We start from the raw sequence: 13,316 nt of genomic DNA on the forward strand, positions 1-13,316 counted from the left end.
AACTTGCATCGTTAGCCTTCACCCACTTGGGAAAGGACATCCTCGTTGAACTTCTTGGAGCACCATCAGTCCCGCACAAGGAAATTTGTGTCATCCAAACCGGCACGGAAACATGGATGACACCAATCATAAATTACCTTGCAGCGGGTATAGTACCAGAGTCGAAGACACAGGCAAGAAAGATACGCTGTAAATCACTGAACTATCAACTTGTTGATGACATATTTTACAGGCGTAACTTTCTTGGCCCACTCCTCAGATGCGTTGACGACCAAGATGCCGACTACCTCCTAAGGGAAGTACACGAAGGCATCTGTGGAGTACACGCAGGTCCACGCGCAGTTGTAGCTAAGCTAAACAACGCGGGATACTTTTGGCCGGGGATGCACACGGATGCGCTGGCCTACATCAGAAAATGTAGGTCCTGCCAGCTTTACGCACCCAACACGCATCGCCCGAAGAACGAACTTGTTCCAGTCACTTCTTCATGGCCATTCCAGAAGTGGGCCATCGATGTGACAGGCCCATTTCCCACAGCAGCAGGGAACGTTCAGTTCCTAGTGGTAGCCATCGACTACTTCACCAAGTGGATAGAAGCAAAACCCTTAGCCCAAACAACCGCAAAACATATCAAAAATTTATTTGGGAATTTATTATTTGTCGTTTTGGACTTCCACAGAATTTGGTGAGCGATAATGGCACCAACTTTGCTGACCAGAAGCTACAAAAGTGGCTGAAAGAGCTTCAAATCACCCACACCTTTACCTCAGTGGCACACCCGCAGGGTAATGGTGAGGTGGAAAGAGCAAGCAAGAGCATCGTCGACGGCATAAAGAAAAGACTCTTGGAGCATAGATCCGGCTGGGTGGACGAAGTTCCACATGTCCTTTGGGCAAACAGAACGCTGAAAAAGGCAAGCACGGGCGAGACTCCGTTCAGCCTCACCTATGGCACTGAAGCCATGGTTCCAGTCGAGATTGGTCTACCCTCACCAAGAGTCATAACTCAACCAGAAGACAATGATGCGGAAAGACGGTTAGACCTTATGCTAACCGAAGAGCGCAGAGACCTAGCCGCAGCGTGAAGAGAACTACAAGCGACAAATGCAAAAGTACTACAACACGCGGGTGAAACTCTGCAACTTCAATGTCGGAGACTACATACTGCGTAACAACGAGGCTTCGAACCAATAGCGCCCAGGAAAGCTGGCCCCGGTCTGGGAAGGGCCATACATTATTAAAGAAGTTTTGGGAAAGGGCGCATACCTGCTCGAAAGGCTCGATGGCACCCCCATCCCAAGAACATGGAATGGAGCTCAATTACGCAGATGTTATATGTAGATCAATTCCAAACTTGTAAAGAAAAGGCCTAGAGCCACTTCTAATGGAAATGATTCTCCTTATCACATTGTGTTGATAGCCTTACCTTTATACTTATGAACTGACCACACTGATATGCCGGTATTCACCGCATAAATAAGTGAGGGAGGAAGCAAGTCGTTGCGTGTGGAAAGCAGCACAACCCGCATAAACACAAAAACAGTAAATATTTCTAAGGGGAAGATGAGGAAAACCTTCACGCAGGTCAGATATACATAAAGTTTGGTCATCCTACTAAGTGAAAGTGACGGTCCTACCCGCACAATCATGATAGAGGAAACAGAACATTAACCTATTATCTAAGACGCATCGAAAGGTTAACTTATTCAAAACACTTAGAAAATTGCTAAGTTAAACTAAAATATGCATGAGCAAATCATATAATGTTTACAAGGCAAGGCGTTAACAAAACATTTATATTCACAATAAAAGTTGTTCAAACATTACAAAATGGCTAGGTATCTACCCCCTAAAAAAATACAAATCTATCCTAACGGTGGGAAGGAATCTCAAGATTCAAGCTTCGGGACCACTTCCTCCAAACCCACTTGAACCCGCACCATCAGTCGGCTGCGGCGGTTCGAGGAAAGCTTTGAGAACAGCTAGCCCGTCATCAGCAGCAGCAACTTCATTCACCTTCTCCACAACCGGATGCGGGAAGGCAGCATACTGGTTCACAGCTTGGTCATAGGCAGCTTCAGTATCAACATCGTGTTAACGAAAATTGGAAGGCGGGATGCCTTTCTCTGCAAATCCTAGACCAAGCAAGAAACCAGCCTTCTCCCCATCCTCATGAGAAGCGTTGAGGGCTGCGCTCATGGCATCATCATAGGATGTGTTCGCGAATATCCGATGCACAATCTACAATAAAAAATATATATAAAAAACTTTTCTAAGTATAAAGAAAAGCGCAAAGCAAAGAAATTATGGAGCTATGCGTACCTGCGGCAACGCTTCTCGTAGAATCCAATCCTTATTGGATAGAGCTTCTTGAAGGGTAGCTTGAGCTTGATTGCGGGCGCGTTCGGCTTTATTCTTGTTGAGGTTGGCAAGCAAAACGTCCTTGGCAGCAGCCTCTTCAACGCCTTTAAGCTTGCGCTCAGTGCGATCAAGCACAGCCCTCTGATCCAAGAGCTCCTGTAGCTTCTTGGCATCCTCTAAAGCCAAAGCCTCATGAGCCTGCTGAAGCTTCTCCAGTATGGATTTAAGCTCTTCATTCTCAGCGCGCAGAGGCTCAGCAACGGCTTCAGCTTTGGTGGCCCTTTCGGTCGCATTACGTGCAGTTTCCTTGGCTAACCTAAGCTGTTCGTTAACAGCTTGAGTTGCCTTGGAACGGGCCTCATGCCTGGCTTGGATCTCGGCCTCAAGGTCCTTGAAGGCCTTTTCTTTTTCTGCAGCGGTGGCGGCAAGCTTTTTGTTCTCCTCCCGCAGCGATCGCACCTGAGCCACCTCCAGGCTACGCGCAGTCTTTAACTTGTCGTTTTCACGACAAAGTAACTCAACACGCGGCTGCATCCGGGCGAGAAGAATTCGAAGCTCGTTGGACAACCTGCCCTCCTGGTAGCTAGCCATAGCCTCCCCCAATGCACCGCTTGGAGCGGCGTGGCGCGCCCAGTCGACGCAGTCTGCAGCCATCCTGAGAGTCGTGCCTCGGCTGATATTCCACCTTGGCGCATAGACCTCATTGGAATCTGAAACTGCAACAAAAAACAGTTAAGAAAAAATGAATCAGGAGAAATAACAGGCCAAAGTAACCCCACGCACCTGTAGGGTCGATAACCGGCCGATAGCCGCTAAACCCATCACCTGAACCTAAAGGATATCCATCCAAGAGGTCAAGGAGATGGGAAGGAGGCAAAGGTTGGACTCCCTCATCAACAGAGGTAAGTCTAGAGGTTCCAACTCTAAACATACCTGAAGAACTGGCCCCAACAGAGGTAGTCGCTGACGCCGAATGCGACAATGCAGAAGCCATTGAGGTAGACACCATCGGAGATGAACTCATTTGAGATGAACTCATAACCGTGGTAGCAGCCGCAGATGAGCTCGCGGAAAATGTCACTGCCGGTCCGGTGAAGGATGTAGTAAAGATGGCACTGACGGCCGGCGGAGATGACGTCATAACTGGAACAGTTGCTTCAACAGTATGAGCAACTGAACCAGCACCAGAAACAGGCGCAGCCGCCTGGGTCATCGCCTCGGATAGGTTAACCAAACCTATCGTCGTGGGTCCTGAACCGCTTCCTCCCGCAACGCTTTCGAAAGCGGATAAGTCCACTCCTGCATGAAGAAAAACAAAAGATATTAAAAACAAAGGCGGAAGGAAATGCGGAAAAGGTACACAAAAAATATACTTACTGGCTTTCTTGATCCTGAAAGACCTGACAGGCGGAGATAGACCCGATGAAACTGGCCTCTTCGCGCCAGTCACCTTCGCAGCGCTTGGTGGCTCGGAAGTGACAGCCGTTGTCTCAACCTCTGAGACAATGGTCTCGTCACCACCACCAAGGTTCCCCGCCACCTCCTCACTTTCAGTCTCGGAATCAAACTGATTCCCCAGGTTGACGACGGAAGCAACCTTCGCCTTGCCCTTCACGCTAGCAGTCTTCTTCTTCCTCACAAAGAAAGGCCCATATGCGGATCCCTCATCAGAAGATGACAAAATCAGAGGAATTCCAGCAGAAGTTTGAGCATGGGGAGGACGAGGATTAAAGAACTCCTTACCTGGCCGAGTGGGGCTTAAAATTTCGTGGCCCGGCGGGTAGACCTCTACGAATCTATCCGCCGTCTGCTCCAAAATGGGCAGCTCGTTCTCATCGAGATCACGAGTACCCAACCGTGCGGGACCACCAGTCTCCCGCGGATGCAAGAGCGACTGTAAGTCGTTCCCCTCTGAAAAAAAAAGACAATGTTAGAAGAAAAACCCTAAACCAACACAAAAGATGGAGCATACCGTAAGGGATATAGTTCAAACCGTATTCAAGGATGATGGGTATTTGCGGCGTCCCAGACCCGGCATCCTTCCACGCGCGGCTCATCCCAAGCATCACCATCCCAGACTCCGCGAAGCGATAAACCGGAGTCTGGATCTGGGAGATCTTGGCGAACATTCCGTCTCCTGGTAATTGGAGGCGTGAAGGTTAGGGAGTGCCCTCCCATTCTTGAACGTCATCGCGATGGGGACGACGCAAGCGGAGAGGTAGAAAGACTCCCGCTTCCAAGAACGAAGACTACGCTCAGTAGCGCAGATCTTCAACCCCTTGATCCGAGTAACAAGGGTATACCAGCCCTGGATGCACCTCTAGGTGTAGAAGGTCATCAGACGATCGACGCGAGGCTCGATGTCCAAAATACGGCACACCCATTCGAAATGGCGAACTTTAGCAATCCCCATTGGGTGCACCTCCGTCAAATGAACACCGTGTTTCTCCAGAACACGGTACACGAACTTCGTTAATGGGAATCTTAGATTCCCATATAGGAAGAACGAAGCGTAAACCCCTATCTTGCCCTTAGGGGCATCGTACACCGTCTGGTTGGGCTCCGGAAACTCTGGCTCATACGGCTCCAGCATGAACTTCTTGACGATGTAATGGTGTCGGGTTCTCGAGGTAAACGTCAGACTCCTCGACGTTAACCTCAGGATCATGAGTAGAAGAAGACATTTTATAAAAGTTAAAGAAAACGGTTTCAGGAGAATGCTCGCCGGAAAAGATGAGTATTCGCCGGAAATCACTTAAAAGGAAAAGAAATGTGAAGTGAAGGTATGGGACGAGATACACCCTCTCCCCCCTTATATACTCATCGCAATGAATGCGATGAATTAAATGCGGATGAGAGAGAAAGCGCAGGCGCAATGACACGGCGACACGTGTGGATACAGCAAGCTGGCAACAGGTGTCGGAATGGCGCGTGCCATGAAACTCGCGCCCACGCGCCTGAAAAAGCGTCCTGATTACCACATGCTGTCACGTCGTCATAACTTCCTGGACGTCCTGAAACCGTCAGAAGACGCCAACGTCCCTTCAACCGTTTGGACTGTCCTTATACTTTCACCAACTCTCCGAATTCCAAAAAGATTCAAAAATAAGAGGGAATATACCCCCTTACCTTGGAAAATAAGAAACCATAAGACAAGTGCGGGTACAGTGTCAAGGCGAAACCCTTCACATACTTAGCACCTGCAGGGAATTGAAACCAAGAAGGATCTTATGGGCCATGCTTGCGGAAAGAGAAATAGCACCCCCGCATGGCGGGAACGTTGGGAACTAGATTGTTTGAAGCTTCAGGGTGGAATTGGTTGTTAAACATAACTGATCACTATGTCAAACTACCAAAACCTCGTGGAGAATCTACACAAGTGAAACTCAACGCTCCCGACTTGCGAGGAGGTTACACACCTACCCGCATCATACCCAAAGATCAGGCAGAAAAGTCGGGAGTTTCTGCAAGTGACATTAGGAAAACTGCGGGAAGAATCCCCACGAAAAACCTTTTTCAAAACCCCTTGCTTAAAGTCCAAAAGTTCCCCTCACTTATTAACAATTCAAGAGAAGAACAATGGACTGGGGGGACTTGAAGAGGTAGGTCCCAACAAAGCCATGTTGGACGCGCAAGACTCACCTTGAAGAGGGACGTCTGCGCAAAGACCAACTGGATCCGCAAGACCCACCATGCTCAGAGAGATGAAGACCTTACACGCAGTAAGCCAGCTGTTCCCGCATGAAAGCCTCCCTTGGTAAAGTACCCTGCCTGTTCCCGCAGCTGCAGATACAAGCCAAGAAGGAAGGCTACCCGCACTAACAGTAAGGCTACACGCATAAGGCACTAACTCTTATACTTCAGTAATGTCACCTGAAGAAGGAATGAGCAGGGCGGGAATATTCCCGCCCAAAAGAGCCAGTCCGTACGCTTCTAGAAGATCTTTTGTACTATACCTACCAAGGTATGGACAAATAGACAAGATCTGGCAAAAGCAACCCATGAACCAATCACAGGGTGACAGCTCACCGACAATAGTACGAGGAGCAGCACGCTCCAGTACAAAATGTCACTATCAGCCGCTGCCTACCCACCAACTCCCATCGTGGCACGAACATAGCCCGTAGTTGGTGGAAAAGAAATATTATACAGCTGGCCGTACCTGCTTGGAAACCTACATTCGGCTATAAATACTCCAACACCTTGGAACGGTATCATCTTATCTTCTCTAGCTATTTCTCTCTATATACACTTATATTCAGAGCAATCTAGTCTGATTCTCACGCCGGAGGGTGGTCACAAGGAGGAACCCCCCCCCCCCCCCTTCTCAGTGACGAGCTCACGGTGTCTGTTTTGCAGGTCGAGAAGAATAACCATCTTTGCTGGACCTAACCCTCGTGGGAAACATCTACTTAACCCCCAGATTATCCTTAATCTGCCGGGGTCATCTAGTGTTTCTTCACATACACATGACGAAAATGTTATGCACGGCTTTAGGTTCACGTACAATCGAAATTTATATGCATTTCATTTGATACAAGAATTAAAGGTGATCCGTGACAATTGTGCTGCATAACACCCAACTATAACAATGATTTCTTTCGGATATAGCTAGAAGAGTAGAAGGTACGTCTAATCCCACCAAAATGTGACTAGTTTCCTTATTTTCTGAAAGACAATCAACAATTTCTTCTTGTATAAGGATTAAAAGTAAACAATCTTAAATAATAAGATTCAACCCACCTTAAATATACTACATGAATGATGAAATCCTAAACAGCAAATGTCCAAGGAGAAAAAGGAAAAAAAAACATAAAAATTCTTAAAGATCATAACCCTTTTTAGTACTAGAAAAGATTTCTTGAATCAAGATCTAGTACGTAGCAACTTTAACGCCTCATACTAAATGGAGATTCAGAAACATCCATAGACCTGTCATCTTCTTCCTTAATATTATTGACCATAACCGCAACTTGGTTGATGCTAGGCCTCGAGCCGGGAGACCGGTCAACGCACTTTATCGCTATTTGCAGCAAATTCACCATCCTCTCTTCACTTGCACCTTCCCGGATCAGGGCCCGGTCAAACACTTCAACGGTCCATTCTTCTTTAACCACGGACACCACCCATGTAGCCAGGTCCATCCCATTGTTTTCAACCATCGGCATCTTTCCCGTCAAGAGCTCGAGAAATATGATTCCTAATGCATGAACGTCAGCTCTGAATCCGGATTCATTTTGATCACCATTGGAATGCTGAAAGGTGTCGCTAATGAGTGGTGAGCTGTCGTTGTTGTTCGTTGTCATTAGACCGTACTCGCTGATGGAAGGCTCCATGTTCTTGTTGAATAAAATGTTTGAGGACTTTAGGTTTCCATGAGCAATACCGTCTGGCTGAAGCTCGTTATGCATGAATGCTAGAGCGTCAGCTATGGCGGATGCAACTCCGATCCTGCTGCTCCAGTCAAATGTTTGACCCGTCGACATTCCTGCAAATTCTTGGTTAGGTATAAAAGAGAATCGTAACCACTTACTGGTTTGGTTTCACAATTGGCCTTCTTGAAATTCTGGTTGGTTGGTTAAGAATTTTCATACCGTACAGAACGCTTTGGTTTATGGTTTTACTCAAGACCGTTGAGGAAAAACGGAACAGCCCGAACTGTAGGATTTTGGGCTATGTAACATCTATATATGCATTATAATTAAAATTAAAAATACTTATACGTATTGTAATTGTTTGATTCCTATACGTAAAAAAGATTAAAAAATCGCGAAGGCAATTTTTATTGTCTTAATCAAAATTTATAGATTAAACGATCTATTTTTTTTTATTATTATCTAAATATTTTTGTCAATTCCGTTTTGGTAACCAGTTCCAAACCATAAACTGCGAAGGCAATTTGCCGAACTGGTTCGCTCCTAACCCGACTGAACCGGCTAATATAGCTCGGTTTGATGCTCCGAGCAGTTTCAATGGTTTTTGAGCATCCCTTACTAACGGTCTGGATCACAGTTTGAACTTTGAACTAAAAAACTGTCAAAATTGGACTGTAATTTGAGCCAAAAGAAAATGAAAGAAATTTACCGTGAAGGAGTTTGAGGAGGCTTCCATTCGGTTGATACTCATACACTAAAAGCTTCTCTTGTCGAGAACAATAAAACGCGACAACCGGCAACACATTAGGATGTTTCACATTATTCAATCTTTTCATCCTTAACTTAAAATCATTCGATGGCAATGCCCAATCTTTAATCCTTTTAACCGCGAGTGTCATGCGGTGTTCATCACAGTTCACCTTATACACACTCCCATGCTTCCCTCGCCCCAACAACTCCGCAGGCGCCTTCAACAACTCCTCAAATTTCAGCCCGTTTACTTCCGGGCTCGTTAGAACAATCAAAGACGAAGAAACGGGCCCACTCTCTAAGGAAGTACCATTATACCCCTCGGATTTACTCATACCGACACTTTTAAACTCATTTGATGCAAAAGTGTATGCTGTTGAAACATCTTTATGATCAATTTCTTTTATTAACTCTTCTTGTTGCTTTCCCCTTTTACATACCTTAAACATTATAACGAGAAGCACGATTAAACCCACGAGAGCATAGCCTGAATACATGAGAATCTCAGTTGATGTCGGCCGGTTCTTTTTGGACTCACCCGAGGCATTTGAGTTTTGGTTCGCGGGTTCCGGGTCTTCACACTTGACGGGCAAAGGGTCGCCACATAACCTAGGATTACCAAAATAACTAGTGGCGGTAAAACGATTCCCACCCAGTGGAATCTGGCCCGAAAAATCATTATTCGAGACATTGAAAGAGGCTAAATTTAGAAAGTTGAACTCGGGTATGGGGCCCGATAGTTGATTATTTTGAGCCGTAAACTCGATTAAACCCGAGATTCGGGCCAGACTCGGTAAAGAGCCCGAGAACCCGTTATCTGAAATCTCGAGTTTCTTGAGATTGCTTAACTGTGAGAGAGAATCGGGAACCGTACCCGAGAATTTGTTATGGCTTATGTATAAGTGAGTAAGGCTTTTGCAATTAGCAATGGTGTCAAAACTTTCTCCATGAAGATTATTATTTTCTAGGCTAATAACAGCAATGGAGGTGGAAAGAGATGCAACATTGCATATAATGCTTGGGTTAAAAGTACCCGGAAGATTAAAATCGTTTAAAACGATTGACTTAACGAATGGTGTTTGATCGTAACAAATGATACCGGTCCATTTACTCATGCAAGGATCAGAAGTTCGGTTCCAGCCCGAAACAGGAACCGGTTGGGAAAAGTTCATGGAAAGATTTTCAAAAAAACCAACCAATGAACGGATAGCTTCTACATCAACTGATTTAGTAGTGCTGGTAAGCAAGAATAATGAAAGAAATAATATCCATATGGGAATTATCTCCATCTTGGATCAAGATGGCACCAAACAGGATTATTAAACAAAGAAAGAAAGATTTTCAGGAGCTAATAGTGTGATTATCCACGGATTTTAATTGGCATAGAGACGGATATTACAATGAAGGTGAATTTGGAATTCATGATGTTTGATTTTGGAAGATGACAACACTTTAGTACAAAAGGCCGGCTTTTGAAAGGATTTGTTTGTAGAGTACAAGATCTTGTGCAAGTTTATGCAGTAAAGATGCCATTTTTAATTATACAATTGATCATCCATGATGTTGACAAAAACAAAAAAGAAGTTTGATACATTATACCTTGTAATCTATCTTCTTGTATGCCATAAGTATATTATGTTAGAAGTTTATTGGCCACAAGTAATACAATATTCAATCATCAATTCATGACTTTAGGTTCTACTTATGAAATCTTCACAACAAGCTAATAAATATACAAAACGGAGCTAAAGTGAATGGGAAATCGATGTTTTGTGTTTGAAACAGTAGTAATATGAGAAATTATTGGAAGTTATCTGCTTATCACACAATGGCAGGGGTGTGAATTTTTTACACGAATTTAACAGTTTGAGTTTAGTTTAAACGAGTTCGTGTCAAACCCTTGAACACGTTTAACCGAACGAGGCATGTTCGTGTCAACCCAACAATTCACGCGATATCATTTATTTATTTTTTAAAACGTGTTTTATATAATAACTTGAACTATTGGGGGCGATATCATTTATTTATTTTTTAAAACGTGTTATATAATAACTTGAACTATTGGGTAGTTTTATGTATGGATTTAAAATTTTATAAATAAAATTTGACATAAACATAATTTCTTTAAAAAGGTGTTGTGTTTGTGTCAGCCTGCGAATACATGTGTCGACGACAGTGTCGTGTTCGGGTTCATGTGTGATACGGTTTTTGGGTTTGTGCAATGGGTTCGTGTTGAGCTTGACATGCCAACCAACAAACACATCCAGTTTAACATCCTGCACATAGATTATGAACATATGTGTTTATAAAGAAGTCTATGTTTGATACGATCCTTATTTGTGTTTTCCTTGCGAAAAATCCAGTCCGCATGGCTTAAAATTTTTTAACATTCTTCTTCTTCATTTTATATATTATATCTTTTGTAATATATAATTAGACTGATTTCATTGTGTTTATTTCCTTTTCCATGTTGCACTAATTTAGTATGAACTGTATTCTCTTATATATTATCCTACATGTCTATTCTTTAAAAGGCTTTCACTATCAAAAGAACAAAAAATAATTTATAAAAAAATAGCTACAAGACATAAGCCAAATATTATTTTACTTACAGAAGAATCACGAAACATGACTCGATCCAGTTAAGACTTTGTCTTTGCGGTAGCATCATCAAATCTGCTACAGACAGATAGATGAAGTCAGCTATAAAAAATTACTAACAGTTTTTATATAAAAAGATGGAAAACAGAAAGAATTAGTCAATCAAGACATAAATCTTAAATTCCAATTTGTATTCATCATTATATAAACCAGGATGATGACAAGTTTTCACTTGTATGTATTCATTACACATCTAAAGCAGTCATCACAGGCTCTGCTTTTGCTCTAGTTTTACAAGAAACTATATGATAAAACCCATAAAAAGGGCCGATATTTAATAAACAAAAACTGATAATAATATTTGAGTTCCATAGCAATTTATGTTCTTATGGGTCTGCATTTCCAGCAACATCTTCTTCACTCGACTCGCTTCTTCCATCGCTGACATCATCATTGCTTTCATCTTCATCGCTGTCATCTGTCATATTCCCGTTCTTTGCATACAGCTCACAATACTCTGCAACGCAAAACCCAAAAAAGGATGCATTCGGATACGTGTTTTGTAAGAAAAGGTTATCTGATTATTATAATCTCATGTAAAAAAGATAAGTTACCTTTGACTTTCTTCTCATATTGTTCTTTGTCCTTGATCATTAATGATGCTGCCTCACCGTTTAACGGGTCTTAAGGATTCGGGTATAGCAAAAGTTGGGGCAGAAAAACCTCAAATACATTTAAAAGATCTGTGCTTGAAAAAAAATATCAAATGAATATGTCGATCCTAGTAACGTTTCATCTCTTAATGTGTAAAACAAATAGATAGTGACCATTACCAAACATGGGACTCCATGACTGATTAATGACATCCAAGCAGACAGAACCAGACCTGCAATTGAGCGATATGGAGTCAGCAATAACTGTATTCCCACTGTTAAAAACTGAAATCAAAATGTTTGGATAAAACAACTCACAACTCATCAACATTGGGGTGGAATATCCTGTTTAAGAAACCTATAGAAGGAGATTTGTATGGATAAGCATCTGGAAGCTCCACGCGTACCTTCCAGAAACCACCTTCGTATAAACCTAATGCAAAACAAGTAATTATTCAAACACGAATGAATATATTCAAATGAAGAGTTAATCAAGAAATCTTACTCTCTTTTGGACCATGGAATTCAACATTAAGTTCATTAATCCCATCATTGATCGGCTCCACAACATAGTCACTCATCATGCTTCAACAATGATAACATTAACATATTATTATTACTTACTATGTGCAGCATCATTATAACTTGTAATATTGAATCCATTAACAGATTTATCAAATAAGAGTAATCAGTTTGAAATAAGCATAAACTCTTTATAATCGGATATTGTATTAATAATAATAATAATAATAATCCTTACAGCTTCATGACATCCATTTCCCTCCTTTTGCTTGGAGAAGACATGTTTCTAAGTATCTATCTAACCTGGAATGCCCAACAAAGACATAATAAAATATAAGCAGCAACTTCAAATTCAGTTTTGTTTAGTGTACATCAGTGAGTGAGTTGTAGAAGCCCTAAATTTATAAGTGCATTTGAAGTAAACTAAACCTTTGAATTATAAAACAAAACATGTATGCAGACGATTACCGATTGGCGAACAACGCAAGCAGAAAACAGATCAGAGTACGATTAACATAAAATTCAGGTCAAATTGATGGTATCGAAAAGCGATTGCAAGGATAATAATAATAATAATAATAATAATAATAATAATAATAATAATAATAATAATAATAAAATGAAAGGACCGGAAACGAACCGAGTATGTATGTAATGTTATGTATGTATGTAAGAACTTGCAAGCAGATCGTTTCGATTCGATGGATGGAAATGAAATCAATGTGGAATTGAAGAAGAACAAGGAATACATATATATATATATATACACACTAGTACAAAACCCGCGCGATGCGACGGGTAAGTAGATGGTATCGATTTGAATCGGTACGATAATGGTATATAGAGGTGCACAAACCGGGTATTTACAGGAACTGGAACCTGGTAGGAACCATTTCCGGGTGTAATCAACAAAAGTCAAAAACCGGGTCAGGTAGGAACCGGTTCTAAGTATGTTCGGGTATTTGATCAGGTTTCAGGTAGTGTTGGGTCTGGTTTTGATTGGGTATTGGTGGAACCGGTTCCGGCGTGTTCAAATCAGTTCCTGTTCCGGCCAA

At 42.6% G+C, this 13,316-nt stretch overlaps 2 protein-coding genes across 2 annotated transcripts; both read right to left on the reverse strand.

Moving 5' to 3' along the window:
• Nucleotides 1-7,249: 7,249 nt before the first annotated feature.
• Nucleotides 7,250-9,778, reverse strand: LOC143603608 (inactive leucine-rich repeat receptor-like serine/threonine-protein kinase At1g60630). The gene is made up of 2 exons (XM_077080362.1): nt 8,445-9,778; nt 7,250-7,848 (listed from the first exon to the last, which is right to left on the reverse strand). Exons 1-2 carry the CDS (start codon nt 9,772-9,774, stop codon nt 7,250-7,252), a joined length of 1,929 nt encoding a protein of 642 aa, XP_076936477.1. The 5' UTR covers nt 9,775-9,778.
• Nucleotides 9,779-11,262: 1,484 nt separating this feature from the next.
• Nucleotides 11,263-12,697, reverse strand: LOC143603609 (ubiquitin-conjugating enzyme E2 4-like). Its single transcript, XM_077080363.1, has 6 exons — nt 12,500-12,697; nt 12,245-12,324; nt 12,058-12,172; nt 11,920-11,972; nt 11,701-11,829; nt 11,263-11,603 (listed from the first exon to the last, which is right to left on the reverse strand). The coding sequence occupies exons 1-5, from the start codon at nt 12,541-12,543 to the stop codon at nt 11,771-11,773; spliced, it is 351 nt and encodes a 116-aa protein (XP_076936478.1). The 5' UTR covers nt 12,544-12,697; the 3' UTR covers nt 11,263-11,603; nt 11,701-11,770.
• Nucleotides 12,698-13,316: the final 619 nt, after the last annotated feature.

The sequence above is a fragment of the Bidens hawaiensis genome, unplaced genomic scaffold, assembly GCF_021521415.1.
Source record: "Bidens hawaiensis isolate Kalapana, Puna unplaced genomic scaffold, B.hawaiensis_p1.1 tig00062266_1, whole genome shotgun sequence".
Classification (NCBI taxonomy): domain Eukaryota; kingdom Viridiplantae; phylum Streptophyta; class Magnoliopsida; order Asterales; family Asteraceae; genus Bidens; species Bidens hawaiensis.

Excerpts from the sequence above, each read along its gene's own strand:
- LOC143603608 (XM_077080362.1), bottom strand. The coding sequence starts at position 9,774 with ATGGAGATAATTCCCATATGGATATTATTTCTTTCATTATTCTTGCTT. Across the intron at positions 7,849-8,444 it reads CCTCCTCAAACTCCTTCACG|GAATGTCGACGGGTCAAACA; the intron begins GTAAATTTCTTT and ends AAGAATTTGCAG.
- LOC143603609 (XM_077080363.1), bottom strand. The coding sequence starts at position 12,543 with ATGTCTTCTCCAAGCAAAAGGAGGGAAATGGATGTCATGAAGCT. Across the intron at positions 12,173-12,244 it reads ATTCCATGGTCCAAAAGAGA|GTTTATACGAAGGTGGTTTC; the intron begins GTAAGATTTCTT and ends GTTTTGCATTAG. Across the intron at positions 11,830-11,919 it reads GTCATGGAGTCCCATGTTTG|ATCTTTTAAATGTATTTGAG; the intron begins GTAATGGTCACT and ends TTTCAAGCACAG.